The sequence below is a fragment of the Neofelis nebulosa genome, chromosome 1 (assembly GCF_028018385.1).
Source record: "Neofelis nebulosa isolate mNeoNeb1 chromosome 1, mNeoNeb1.pri, whole genome shotgun sequence".
In the NCBI taxonomy this organism is placed as follows: domain Eukaryota; kingdom Metazoa; phylum Chordata; class Mammalia; order Carnivora; family Felidae; genus Neofelis; species Neofelis nebulosa.
In genome coordinates, this window is record NC_080782.1 from 117,552,720 (window position 1) to 117,566,306 (window position 13,587).

Sequence of the window (13,587 nt, forward strand, 5' to 3'; positions counted from 1 at the left end):
ATGGAGGCAGAGAGGTTGCATAGCATAGTAGAGTTGAGACTCTGAGCCTTACAGTTGTATCCCTAACTCCACCTTGAGAAAGTGCTTAATTTCTCAGCTTGCATGTTTCAAGTGGAAACAACCGGAGTATTGACCTCATGGAAGTTTTAGTTTAAACAATGTAATACACACACTTGGAACAGTGCTTGGTACATAGGAAGACCTCAGTTAATGTCAGATATTTTATCTTAATCATCCTCACCATCATCACCATCAGTGCCATGGCTCAAGATTTGTTAGACGTGGGCTTAACTTCATTAACTTTGTTACTTCCTGTGTGATACATTCTTGTCACTTTCTCTCCTGGCCTGATTTTTTTTTTTTAATCTGTGGACTCAGAATAATAGTAAGCCTATTTCACAGGGTTGCTTTGAGAATGTAATGGTACAATAAATGTTAAAACCTTAGCAAAGTGCTTGGGCCATCATAAATGCTCATTTTGTCTATTGCTATCACATTATAAAGTGAACATTTAGGGTACAAAAATTCAGTATGATCCAACTTTTAATAAAGAAAAACGTGTGTGTGTGTGTGTGTGTGTGTGTGTGTGTATACACACAGATAAAAAGGTCTGGAAGGAAAGCATAAATATCTACAAGTAGATGGATTAATTTAACTGCCTTTTGCTTATCAGCATTTTACACGTTTGCCATAGTGAATTTGCTTTGTTTTTAATTGGAAAGAGAAGAATGTTTTAATTGGGTAAGCTGTAAGTGATCTGGGTTATATTCACACAGAGGTAGGAGTGAGGGTGAGTAAGGAGGGAAGGGAACAAGAAGCTAAAAGATTCTGAAGGGAAGGTGGTTCAGAACTGTCCGACTGTTTATCCTCGCCTTTCCAGAGCCAGGAAACTGCTGTATAGAGTAATATGCCCAGCATCTCTTCTTAGTAGATGTCACATATTCCTATAATCGTCAGTATTTCATACTAGTTTTCTTTCTTTCTCCTTAGAATATTTTTTCTTTCTATAACTGCTAATTAGTACTATAAACGGGTACAATTTACCCCCCTTTGTGCTCCCACAGGAGCACTATAAAATGAGTACTTGTGTCTGTTACATAGATATTACCAAATTATTTGGAACATAGTTTTCAAAAAGAAAAAGCAGACTTCTACCTATGACACCTCTTAGAAGGACTCTTACCCCAAAATCAAAGGAAGGGCAACCTTTGGATAAAGAGTTAAGGGATGACAGATCCTCATTTTTTTTTTTAAATGTTTTATTCTTTTTTTTATTGTTTATTTTATTTTTGAGAGAGAGAGAGAGACAAAGCATGAATGGGGGAGGGCAAAGAGAGAGGGAGACACAGAATCTGAAGCAGGCTTCAGGCTCTGAGCTGTCAGCACAGAACCCGACTCAGGGTTCAAACTCAAGAACCCTGAGATCAGGGATATCTGACTTCAGCTGAAGTTGGACACTTAACCGACTGAGCCACCCAAGCATCCCTAAATGTTTTATTTATTCTTGAGACAGAGAGAGATAGAGCATGAGCAGGGAAGAGGCAGAGCAAGAGAGGGGCACAGAATCCCAAGCAGGCTCCAGGCTTTGAGCGGTCAGCACAGAGCCCGCTGTGGGGCTCGAACTCACAAGGTGTGAGATCATGACCTGAGCTGACGTCAGATGCTTAACTGACTGAGCCACCCAGGCGCCCCAACAGATTCTCATTTTTAATGATACAGGAAACACTTCTACGAGTCTGGCTTCCCTAAATTGACTTACAACCTTTTAAGGACCACAATTTCTAAAAATAATTTCTCCCTTTATCTCTCTCTCTCAGGGAGAAGCTTGACTTTCTAAAGTCAGACAGAGCTTACTTTAAGTATAGGCTTTTTTTTTTTTTTTTTAATGATTAGCCATGTGATATTGGGCAAATTACTTAGCTTCTTATTTCCTCATTGTAAAATGGTGATAATTATAGTCTGCCTCATAGAGTCATCAAGAAAAAATAAATGAGTAAATGAATGTTAAACGTTTAGCACATTGTCTGGCCCATAGAAAGCTTTCAATAAATATTAGTATTTGTTAATTATAAGGGTGAAGGTGGAGAGGCGTAGAGAACCTTGAATGCATTCCAGTTTCCTAGCTCTGGGTTGTAAAAGGACTCGAAATGCCAAATTTGAGGAGAATTAAATTATACGGATATTGTATTTAAAATCACTGGGGAGAGAAATGAAGGGTAGCCTCCCTTTACTCCTCTCACCATGGAAACCAGGCCTAGAAAACCCAGATGCACATTCTGATTTGGCTCCAAGAAAATAGCCCTTAATATGGAAACCCAGGAAACCTGCAGAATAAATTCATCAGACCAGCAGGCTCAGATATTCCCTTTTATCATCTGAGTACTGTGGGTTTTAAGCAGAAAATAGGCTGAATTATATGTGTCCATTATTTTAGAAGTGACAAAGGAGATTTATTCCCCCCACTGGTAATAGGAAGCCAGGACATTTCTAGTTGTTCAAATATCATCTAAAAGAAGACTCATTTTTTCCCATAGAGGATTTCTTTCTCTTGGAAAGTGAGGTGGCCCTGCATGTGGGGGTTTTCTTTTCCTCTCTCTAGTTACATGAGGAAGAGAATGAGATATTAAAAGAAGTGGCTTTGCTCTTACCCTTGATTTCAAGTTCAGATTTTTTTGCTCATAAATTACTCTGACCATATCTAGTCAGTACAGTTTGTTCTACCTCCTAATTCCACTGGTTTAACCAGTGGCATCATCTGCTCTAAGCATCTCAACTAATTAGGGTAGAAGCATAAATAGTGTTTATCCTTTTATCAGTTGCCAAGAACTATGCAGTGTCTATCTTCCCATTTTTGTTGGGTAGGGGGCTCCCTCAAAGATAGTGCAGTCTGTGGCTTAAAACATTTAAATTCTTTTTACTTATTAAAACATCTACTCCAGATACTTTAAAATGCAGTCCTACGAATTTAAAGACTAATGTCGTATCTAATCCAGAGCCTCCCCATGTCACGCAGCTGGATTCAGCCATCCTGATGTGGAGACAGCCAATCTGTCTCTCATATCCCTTCTCCCTTTTCCCAGAAAGTACCATTTATTTTAGGACACGGAAGAAGGACACTGCAGGCACAGCAATCCTAACACAAATGCTCTGTCCCTGCCCCAGGGTGATCTCTCTTTAGTTGCTCCTAGTAGCCGACCTGGCTCACGATCCGTGACACAGCTTCTCAACTCTGGCTACACGGCAGCATTACCTGAAGAGCTTTTAAATGACCCTACCCTTGGGCGTCACCTCCAAGATTCTGGTATAGTTGAGCACTACTAGAACTGGTGGTGTTTCTAGTAAGCCACGCTGACCAGAACCTCCCTCCCTCCAGTCTACTGGATCCCATCCGGTGGCTAATCCATATCCCTCACCCCAACACACACTCACACACTGCTACCTGTCTCCTGATGTTATGGTCCCCAGGAAGACTGAACTCCAAACTTATCAACCCTCCAGGGATAGCTCAGGCTCCATTAGTACCAGGAGCAGTCAGCAAGTGCAGTGATGAACCAGACATTGACTAAGACTGGAAAACCAGGTCACTATTCTCACAGCTGCACACAGACGTTACAGACAATTCTCTTGAGGTCTGACTCACCTGTCTGGGGAATAGTGGGAAGAAGGGAAAAGTCCCTCTTGCTGAACACTTTTGGGGAAAGGGCCATAGTTCTGTCTTTACATCTCTGGGGGTGGAGGGGAGAGACAGGGCTAATTCAGCCAGATTGGTGTCTACACACAGATGCCATCTCCAACAACAGCACTTACAATTTGCAGTAATTTGTGAGTGTTAACATAATTAAATGTGAGACCTTGTTGACAATTTCAGCACCTAACCTTAGCCTTTTAGTCTCCCTCTGGGTATATTTTGAATCTTCAGGAAAAATCCAGTTCTCCATCTTTCAAAAGGAGAACTCATGGGTTTGTCGTGGTGTTAAAACTAAAAGCAAAATAGCAAGTGGGAGGCACTGTGAACTTTACAGCCCTATGTATGTAATGTAGGGATATGCAAATAACGGGTAGAGTAATACTTATGTCACTTATTACCATCTGATTTGTTACTGCATTTAACTTCTATTTGATTCTATTTGTTGAAAACTCTTCTCACTAGAAAGTAAGCTCTATGAGCTGGAGATCTTGTGTGTTTTGCTCACTGCAGAGTCACCTGTACCTGATACCCTGCTAAGCACAGAGGCAATTAGTAGACATTTATTCAATCCACTACTATTCTTTGTTAGGAAGTGGGTAGAAGCTGTCCTAAATAACTCATAAAACGGTCTTTCGAAGTGTCATCACTGGCCCTCCCGAATCAAGATCAGATTGGGTGCTTGCTAAATGGAAAATCCTGAGGCTCATCTCTGACCTGGGAAATCAGAAGCTTCCCTGGTAAAGTCAGAGGGGTACTTGGCATTTCCAGCTGCAAATGCCTACAGATTATTGGACCCGGACTAAATGTCTACCAAATTTAAAACAAAAGCCTTGCTCTTTAACCCCGCCACTCGTGAAGCCCATACCCATGTAAGGCTTGGTGCCCGCCACGGTGGTGAGCCGCGTCTCCCTGGGCAGCATCGCCGCGATGTTGAAGTCTGTGATGTGCACGTGCCCTGGCGAGACAAAAGCACCACACAGAACGTTAAGTCCCATTCAACTCAGTGCCGCAACCACACTTCTCCCTGAGAGCCTCTGGAAGCTTGGTCTGTCAGTTCTTGCACGCCTGTTGCCATTGGGTACAGGCAGTAGTGGCACAATTATTCTGTCCTCAAGACCAGCAGGGTCTTCAACCAGCAACTCTCTGGAGGCCAGAACACATATGGCAAACTGAGGATCTGATGGTAGTCTGCAGCTCAATCTCTCCACCCTAGGTGTTTAAGAGCTCACACTCTGGTAGTCCCACTTACAACGTTTTGTTGGCAACGTTTTAAGTTGGTATCACCTGAGAGCATCAAGAGGGAGGCAGCCAAAAGCTATTCTAAGTATCGAATTTCCAAGCATTTTCCAAGTGTCTCCTATGGGATTTTTTTTTCCAGAGCTAAATATCTGACTATAAAGCTGACGCGAACATGGACACATGTATATATGTATGTATGTATGTATGTATGTATGTATTTATTTATTTTTGCCAAGAAAGAGTCCTTTTTCCTCCTCATTTTTCTGAAATATTATTAGCATTTTTGTGTGATAGTTTAGGTTGTCCTCATCCCGCTCCCAACAAAATGTTTGGGGGTGAAGGCAGGGGCAAAAAAGTCAAGTTTTATTCATAAAGAGGCTGTATAATGAGCCCTAGGCTGGGAGCCAAGAGACCTGATTTCTGCCCTCAACTCTGCCCTTAATACATGATAGACTTCCCAGTCCCTTCCCTATGCTGAACTCGAGTTTCTTTTTGAAAAACAAAAGAGAAGAGAAGAAAAAAAAAAAGAAAAGAAAAGAAAAGAAAAAAGAAGAGTGGACTAATCATCTCTAGAGTCTCTCCCAGCTCTGACACTCATGGCCACAGAGTGGGAGTCTAACACTTCATCCCTGCCATCAGCACACTCTGCAGAGAGTGTTAGGGTCCCTGCATTTCCAGCTGCAAGGAGGAAGAGGGCAGTAGCAGAAGCTCAGGCCGACAAGCCCGTTATGTTAGCTTTTGGCACAAAATTCATATGCTTTTGGAGGACCTTGAAGTGTTGGCATTTCCATTTACATGCTCTGTGGTTGTGATGTGACATGGCTGTAATCGGAGGAGATGTCATCTGCTCCTGTTTCCACGACTCACGGTCCACAATCCCCACTGCCGAACTTCTCGATCTGCTCCCTCACAGCACCCAGCCTCTGCTAAAGACAAATCTCACTGCCTTTCTTGCTGGGGTTTTGTTTTGTGCAAAATGGTGTTTTGTGTCGCTTGTGTGATGACATTTTAATAAAGTAAAAATAGCATGTGTCTAGCTGAAAGTGAACGTATTCTTGCCTGAATAGTACCAACAGATGATTTTTAAAAATTTTTATTATTTTTGAGAGAGAGAATGTGAGTGCGGGAGGGTCAGAGAGAGGGGGACACAGAATCCATGGGAGGCTCCAGGCTGTCAGCACAGAACCTGACGTGGGGCTCGAGCTCAAGAACCAGGAGGTCATAACCTGAGCCAAAGTCACATGCCACCTAGGCACCCCTACTAACAAACGATTCTGGTAGGTCTTCTATCACTGCCTAAATTGTCTCTGTTTGGTTCTTTCTTTCTTCCCACGGGTCATGTGCACGGGGCTCATTGATCCAAATCAGGTCAGCCTGGAGACATGGTAGTTACGAGCTTATTCTGTGGAGTCAGAATGCCTGGTTTCAAGTCCACGTTCTACCACTAAATAGCCGTATTACCTTAAAAAGGTGACACCTTCTCTGTAAGGCTGGAATGATAACAGGGATTTTCTCACGAGTGTACTGGGGAAATCAGATAAAATAATACTGGGGCAGACTTAGGCCAGCCAGCATTTGGGAAGAAGAAAGTGTTCAACTGTTGCCGTTTCTCATGATCAGAAACTTCAGTGCCATTTTGGCAAACGCATATGTGGAGACTCTGTTAGCAGTGGGATGGTAGGAAAGCCAGGAATCTGAGTGAAAAACAACCAGAAACTCCACAGGTGATTCAGAGGAGCAGCCACGCATGGGATCCTCTAGTCTGAGTGGATGTCCTAAGCCAGCTCCAATCCTGAGATTATCCATCTCATGTGGAAAAAAAAAAGGTAGAGGCTGTTTTGGAGCCTCGTGGTTCTGAAAGTGTGGTCCACAGACCAGCATCAACAGCAACACCTGGAAACGTGTTAGAAATGCAAATTCTGGAGCACAACCCGCCCCACCCTGCGCCCACAGCCTACTGAATTAGAAACTGAGGATGGAGCCCAGAGTCTGAACAAGCCTCCCAGGTGATTCTGATACTCAATAAGTTGTGAGAGCACTCTTTTAGAACAGGACCTGGCTTCGTAGAAGATCCTGACCCGGTAAGTACGTGTTATATATTTCTTTTGAATTTGGTTGAAGGAATGTTGAATTTTATTTTTCAGTAGTATTTACATTTATTTGATTAATGGTCATTGTTCAAACAGGGCAGCCTAATGAAATAGTCCCTATTTAATGGAAAAGTTGTTTGTGGTTAACTGCACAGGGCTCAGTGGCGCCTGGGTGGCTCAGTTGGTTGAGCGCCCGACTTCGGCTCAGGTTATGACCTCATAGTCTTTGAGTTCCAGCCCCATGTCGGGCTCTGTGGTGACAGCTCTGAGCCTGGAGCCTGCTTCAGATTCTGTGTCTCCCTCTCTCTCTGTCCCTCAGAACTCATGTTCTGTCTCTCTCTGTCTCAAAAATAAATAAAAACATTAAAAAAATTAATTTCACAGGGCTCAGAAGTAGCAGAGCTGGGATTAGAATCAAGAAGTTTGTCCAGGCCCCCTTTATTGGGTTACAAATCTCTCCAAAACGTCTTGTGCTTTATCACAAGACCAAAGAGCTGGATACACTGAAACAACCACTTCCCGGTTGGCTCAGAGTTTGTTTCCCTGCCAGGGTGCACAAAGAAGGGTGGGGAGAAATTGTCTGAGGGCCAGGATCTCCTGGAACGTGGAGCCTGGTGGTCTTAGTCAAACAACGCAAGCAGAACTCCACAGAGCCCATGGACACTGGCCCGAAGCCACATGGTCAGGCCCAGGATGCTGCCATACCTGGTGGTCTCTCTGCCGGGTTTCGACTGTGCTGTGAAAATGCATCTAAGTGCTGACTCACAGGGGAAGGCTCAGGTGCCCACTGGTTGAGGGACGTGGGAATTGCCTTGGGAATGAGGGACCATAAGCCCAGGACCTTACTCAGAGTTTCTCAACCTCTTGGACCTGGTAATTCTTTGCTGTGAGGACTGTCCTATGCATTGCAGGAAGTTCACTATGGATGCCAACAGCACTTCCCACTCCTGGCTGGAATCCTGACAATCAAAAACGTCTCCAGACACTGCCACGTGTCCTCTCTGGAGACAGGAAGTAGAGCTAAACCATCCCCAGTTACAACCGCTACTTTAGGGTGAAGTTTTTCAGGTACAGGACTCAGAAGGTCCTGATTGGGTGCCCCTAGAAAAGCAGTTTTGCCTGGTCTTTTCACCTCTGTACCTAGAGACAGAGGATCGCATTACAAATCTAAAATGATAGTAATGAGTCATTTGCTCCAGCTGTCATTTTTGTCTTGACTTACACGTTTTTCTCACTGTGCCTGTGTTCCGCCCAGGGATCTGTCTCAACATAGGTGTCCAGGACACCATAACCGGTCAGCTGGTGTTCCCCAACTTTCAAACATGTCTGCCACCCGAAGATACTGAAAGTATGTGTGTCACATCATCCTGGGGTTCTTGTTAAAAATGCATATCCTTAGGCACTACCAAAGACTTATCGAATTTGATTATTTGAGACCTACTGAATTTGAATATAGGGCGCTATGATTCTCTCTCTCCATATATATAGATTGATATAGATATTTATAAAAATACATAATGTATATTATATAATGAGCATATAATGTATATTAGAATATGTATATTATATATAATATATATGTGTATATATATCATATATACATATATATGTGTATATATATTATATATATACACATATGTTATAATACATTGTGTTATATGTTTATGAATATATAAATATACTTCTATGTAAATTTATACATTACATATAATTATAATGCATTAAATACAAATATAACAAACATCTTTTTCTTAAAAAGATGCTACCCACTTGGTATTTAGGCCCGTTTTGGGACTCTGCAAGGACGAAGCTGTTCAAGCAGTAGGCTTAGTTCTTCATACCCCCCGAGTGAGTTTTTGCTTTTCTCTGTTCCCTGGGACTAGGGAGGATATTAAGGAAACTAAATTATAGATGATGCCATAATTGTCATTTTCTCAGCCATGCCAGGCAGACATTATCGCTCCTCTGGATGTAGCATTTATTTCCTGAATAATTTAAGACAAACACAAAAATTTAGACACCATGGAATTGATAGAACTGGATGGGGTACTTCAGTTGGTAGGATATGAAAATATGTATCAGGACAATTGATGATGAGCCATCCAAGATCTAATGCCAAGCTTGGGCTCTGAGACAGCGAATGAGACATGTGTGTGTGTGGGGGGGGGGCGGGGGGGGACAGTAACAGGTATGTTCTAAATTAAAAACATTTTTTCACGCAAATTCTGAATGTTCACTGACGTGGTGGAAAGATTATCCATTTTACAAAAGGATTTAGTTCCTTTAAATCGGTATTTTCTGATGAATATGAACCAGTATGGATCAGGAAGAATAGAACGGAGTTTCTGCCTGTCACTGACGGGTGCTGAATTAAAACGTAAGCAGTGTGATGTGACACACAGCTCGCTTGGAGGAACAGGCGTCGAAGGAATGTCGGAGACAGACCGTCAGCAGCCACGGCTGCTAAAATCCCAGTGCAAAAGGTGCATGTGATGGCCCATCAGGGGTGCCATTCTGTAACTGTGGATGGAGAGGACAAATTGAGGGCTTCAGATATGAGATGTGGAAAATCACACCAGAAGACACTCAAAAAGGCAGGCATCGATTTGTGAGTCAGCTGATTCTCACAAGAGCAGCTCTACAAAATGAGAGGGCGGTGGGAGTTACCAGGAATGTGTTCATTTAAGAGTGGTTAATTACGGTCCCCGAGCAATGCCTGAAAGCCTTAGGTTTTCAGAATCTGAGTAAACAGACAGCGAATAACCTTAAAAAACTATTTTCTTCAGAAAGGGATCCCCAGGGCAGTGTTTTGGAAATAGCTCTCTTGTTTGCTTCTATCCCATTCACATATCCACTCCCTTCCAAAATACTGTTTCTCTTACTAACTGTGGTTATTCTCCCGGTGAGTTCAGGATGAGAAATTAAGACAAAAAGTCCTCTTAAGTCACTGTTGAAACCCCAAAACTTATGAATGGGAGGGTCAGTACACTAGGTACTAGGTGTAGATTTGGATGGTCCCTCAGGCCCACTGAGATGGCCACTCCTACTCCCCTAAGCAACAGAGCCCCAGCCTTACCAACAGTAAAATGCCCTGATAAATGGTCTTAGCCTCCTGTGCACAGAAGGAAAAAGCAGAATAGACCATTGAAAGTGTTGCCTGAGAATTAGGGCTGAACAAAACTGTTTAAACACAAGACATAACAAGTAGATGCACAGAAGATTTGGCATATCTCTTCTGAAATCAAAAGAATTCTTTAGTAAAGACAGGTAAATGCCCAGCTTCACTGACCATCTAATACAGACACAGTCACATAAAACAAGATGCTAAGGCCTAAGTTTCCTTCTTTAGGGGAGAAAGCCGCTATTACCTCATGGAATTATATTAATATTTAACATCTGAGTGATTTTCTTCTGGCAGGCACAGCAATCGAGCAGATTATAAATAGTATGCTCGTTTGTTTTTACAGCGGCTCTAAGAATTAATTACTCTTTTGGTTCCTCAAAGAACTAAGATTCAGAGAAAGTTTAGACAGTCTTTTGAAATTCTCAGAGCTAGTCAGGGGGTGAACTAGGTTTTGAACTTAGGCAATTTGGCTCTGGAATCCACACTCTTAACTACAATATTACACAATTATACTTTCACAAAGGTAGTTTCTTTTTTTAAATTTAATTTTCTTTATTTTAGGCGGGGGTGGACAGAGGAAGAGAGAGAATCCCAAGCAGGCTTCATGCTCAGCATGGAGCCCGACACAAGGCTTGATCTCATGACCATGAGATCACAACCTGAGCCAAAATCCAGAGGTGGACGCTTAACCGACTAAACCACTCAGGCACCCCACAAGAGTAGTTTCTAAGGGCAGGTAAACTTGAGGATTAATTTATTTCTAGACCTTTCTCATAATCTACAATCACCAAGTTGACAAGAAAATGAGGAGGAGAAAGAAGTCAAAGGAGAGAGAATAGGATGGCTTGATGTTAGAAATAAGATGAAGCCATGTTTGAGGCCCAAGATGAAAACATTGTTCTCTGAATGGAAGGTAAATTTTGAAAAGGCTTATAGGTCAACAGGACCTATATATCTCCCTTCAGAACCCCAACAAATGGTAGAGCAATCTGTTGTACATAAAGGCAATCGGATAAGGGAGCAAGTGGGGACAGAACCCCAAATTGTGTTCTGCTTGACCAGCCATGCGCCTTCATAAGGCTGTGGTGGGCAGAGAACCTTTTTCTAAATTGTGCAACAGTGGCCTCATTGGGCGAGGGAAGGCCCCTCTCAAAATTGTGAAGCTCCACAGAGTTTATCTGCACCAGGGTGAGAGAGGCTCCTGGCTTCTTACTTGAGGCAGGGACAGCTGGTATTCTCAGGAAAGTCACCTTCATGCTAAGTCTCACTATTGCTCACATTTCTGAGATTCTGAGCATCTGCTCCCAAATGTCAGAAGTAGTAAAGGGAAGGAAGAAATTAGGCCCTGGAAGGAAGTGGAAAGAATCTTTTTAGACAGTCCATAAATAAATAATGACCCTGAGCTTTGAAATTAGAGGTCATACACAAAAGTGTTTCTTAGCCCTCGAGCACAGGTAGGGGCTGGCCACTCAGGTGTAAAATGCACCCAGGTAAATAAGTAATGAGCAATGGATGGTACTTGGGAGTTTCGGTCCCACTGTAAATCCCTTTTGTAAAAGTCAAATGAACAAGGAGCTGTGCACGTTTAGGACTCCCACATCCAACAGCTTCCTAAACACACAAGAAAGAGCTTACTGCCACTGGAACATTTATATCATGCAGGCTGTGGGTCCTACAGGTCTGCCTTCGTGAACCAATATATCCAAACATACATTAAAATAAACATTGGGAAGAGATGACACACGTTAATCATTGCTGGTGAAAGTTTGCTCTCAAGATACCTTTAATCAGTGTTGCTTGGGCTTTAGGCATCCACTGGTCACCTTCACGGTCATTGCCATATCCCTGTAGCATTTTCACATCTGGGTGTGCCCCACACTGCTGTCTACTTTTTCTTTAAACTGGCTTTTTTTAACTTTTTAATTTTTAAAATTTAAAACATCTTATTTAAATCCAAGCTAATATATTTCATTCTTTTTGATTGCATAGTCATATTCCATTGTGTGTATATGTGTGTATATACATATACACACATATACACACAATGGAATATATGTATTCCATTTTCTTTATCCATTTGTAAACTGATTGGTTTTCCTTGTAACTGAAAAATCTTTGAACAGAAAACTTGAGATCTCTTCTGCTAATGTGAAACCAAGTCTCCCTCATAAGAAGAAGAGCATAAAAGTAGATGCAAGAACAAAATGGTGTCATAATAATTCGGTAGATACTCTTGCCTGCCAAGGGCTCTAACCTTGAGGCCTTTTCTGTGTTTATAAAAACAGAGAGATGATTTTCATAAAGATATTAAGGCAAATTAGCACTAAAAAAAAACCTGTGATGGTTTTCTTGAAATCAATAGGAGAGGAAGAAAAGTGAAAAGACAGGACATTTTTCATTATATAATGTTCTTTAAGGGTATACTGGTGTCCTGTGCCACTGCTGTAAGAATAAAGTCCCCCCAGATTGTCCCTCCCACCCATCAAATATCCGCGCATAGAACTCAGCTAACTGAACCACGAAGGGTCTTTCCCACGTGTAATGCTCCTTGGCTGAGGATGATCATTTTTGTCCCGTGTGCTTTGTGCTACGTGCAAGTCACGTTGATCGCAAACAAATCATTTACTTACCATGCTCATCGAGCAAAATATTGTCAGGCTTCATATCCCTAGGAGAGTAAAAGGAAAAGAGAAAGTTGCTCATAATTAGACAAACAAATGAACAGAACTAAAGGGCAAAACTAGAAATGCACAAGAGTTCTCAGTGGGGTTGAAACAGTGAGCTAGCCCATCATCGTTCACAACCTCATCCAGTTCCCATGGTGCCTCCCTGACACGGTTACCAGTAATACCCCCAATTTCTAGATCAGAAAACTGTGGCTCAAAGAGGTTAAGCAAGTTAACTCCAGGCCACAGAGGAGGAAAATGGGCAAACTGGGCTTTGAGCCTGAGTCTCTCTCCTTCAAAAGCTCAGACTCCGTAGTGTACTTTACTTTAAGCATGTAAGTAGAGCTCCTAGGGTCATGTGAGCAATTAAATTGCCATAAGGTGGTAGTATTAATTATCGGTTTCATCTGTGTCACTCTGGAGTGAAAGTCAAGACTAGAAAACAAGGAAAAAAATGATCTGTCATATGGTTATATTTTAAACTTGCAGAGATCAGGATCTTTTTAAGGATGATGCTATGATGCCTCTAGTTACTTAATATTATTGCTGGGGTGGTCAATGGAGTTGGCCTAGTCTTCCACACATTAACGAGATCCTTAAATCCACGGGAGGGAACAGAACGCACCCTCTTCCGATGAAGGGAGTAGTGTGATGGTAAATACTTAGAGAAATGGCCCGTAGCGTTTTCAAAGTCCTCAGATGAGAGTATTACTGTAAGCAGCACTCCTCCATAAGAGGACAGCACTGGCGTTGGTAGGGGCCCTGGCTGTTGCCCTCTCA

The 13,587-nt window shown here is 42.3% G+C and overlaps 1 protein-coding gene across 6 annotated transcripts in view; it reads right to left on the reverse strand.

The window, feature by feature from the left end:
- The window catches only part of STK32A (serine/threonine kinase 32A), a 133,279-nt gene that overhangs the window by 31,159 nt on the left and 88,533 nt on the right, over positions 1-13,587 (reverse strand). For all 6 annotated transcript variants that reach the window (XM_058732580.1, XM_058732570.1, XM_058732573.1 and 3 more), the window contains 2 exons: positions 12,772-12,809; positions 4,554-4,643 (listed from right to left, as the gene is read on the reverse strand). In XM_058732580.1, the coding sequence (XP_058588563.1) occupies positions 4,554-4,643; positions 12,772-12,809 (128 nt within the window). The remainder of the gene's footprint in view (positions 1-4,553; positions 4,644-12,771; positions 12,810-13,587) is intronic.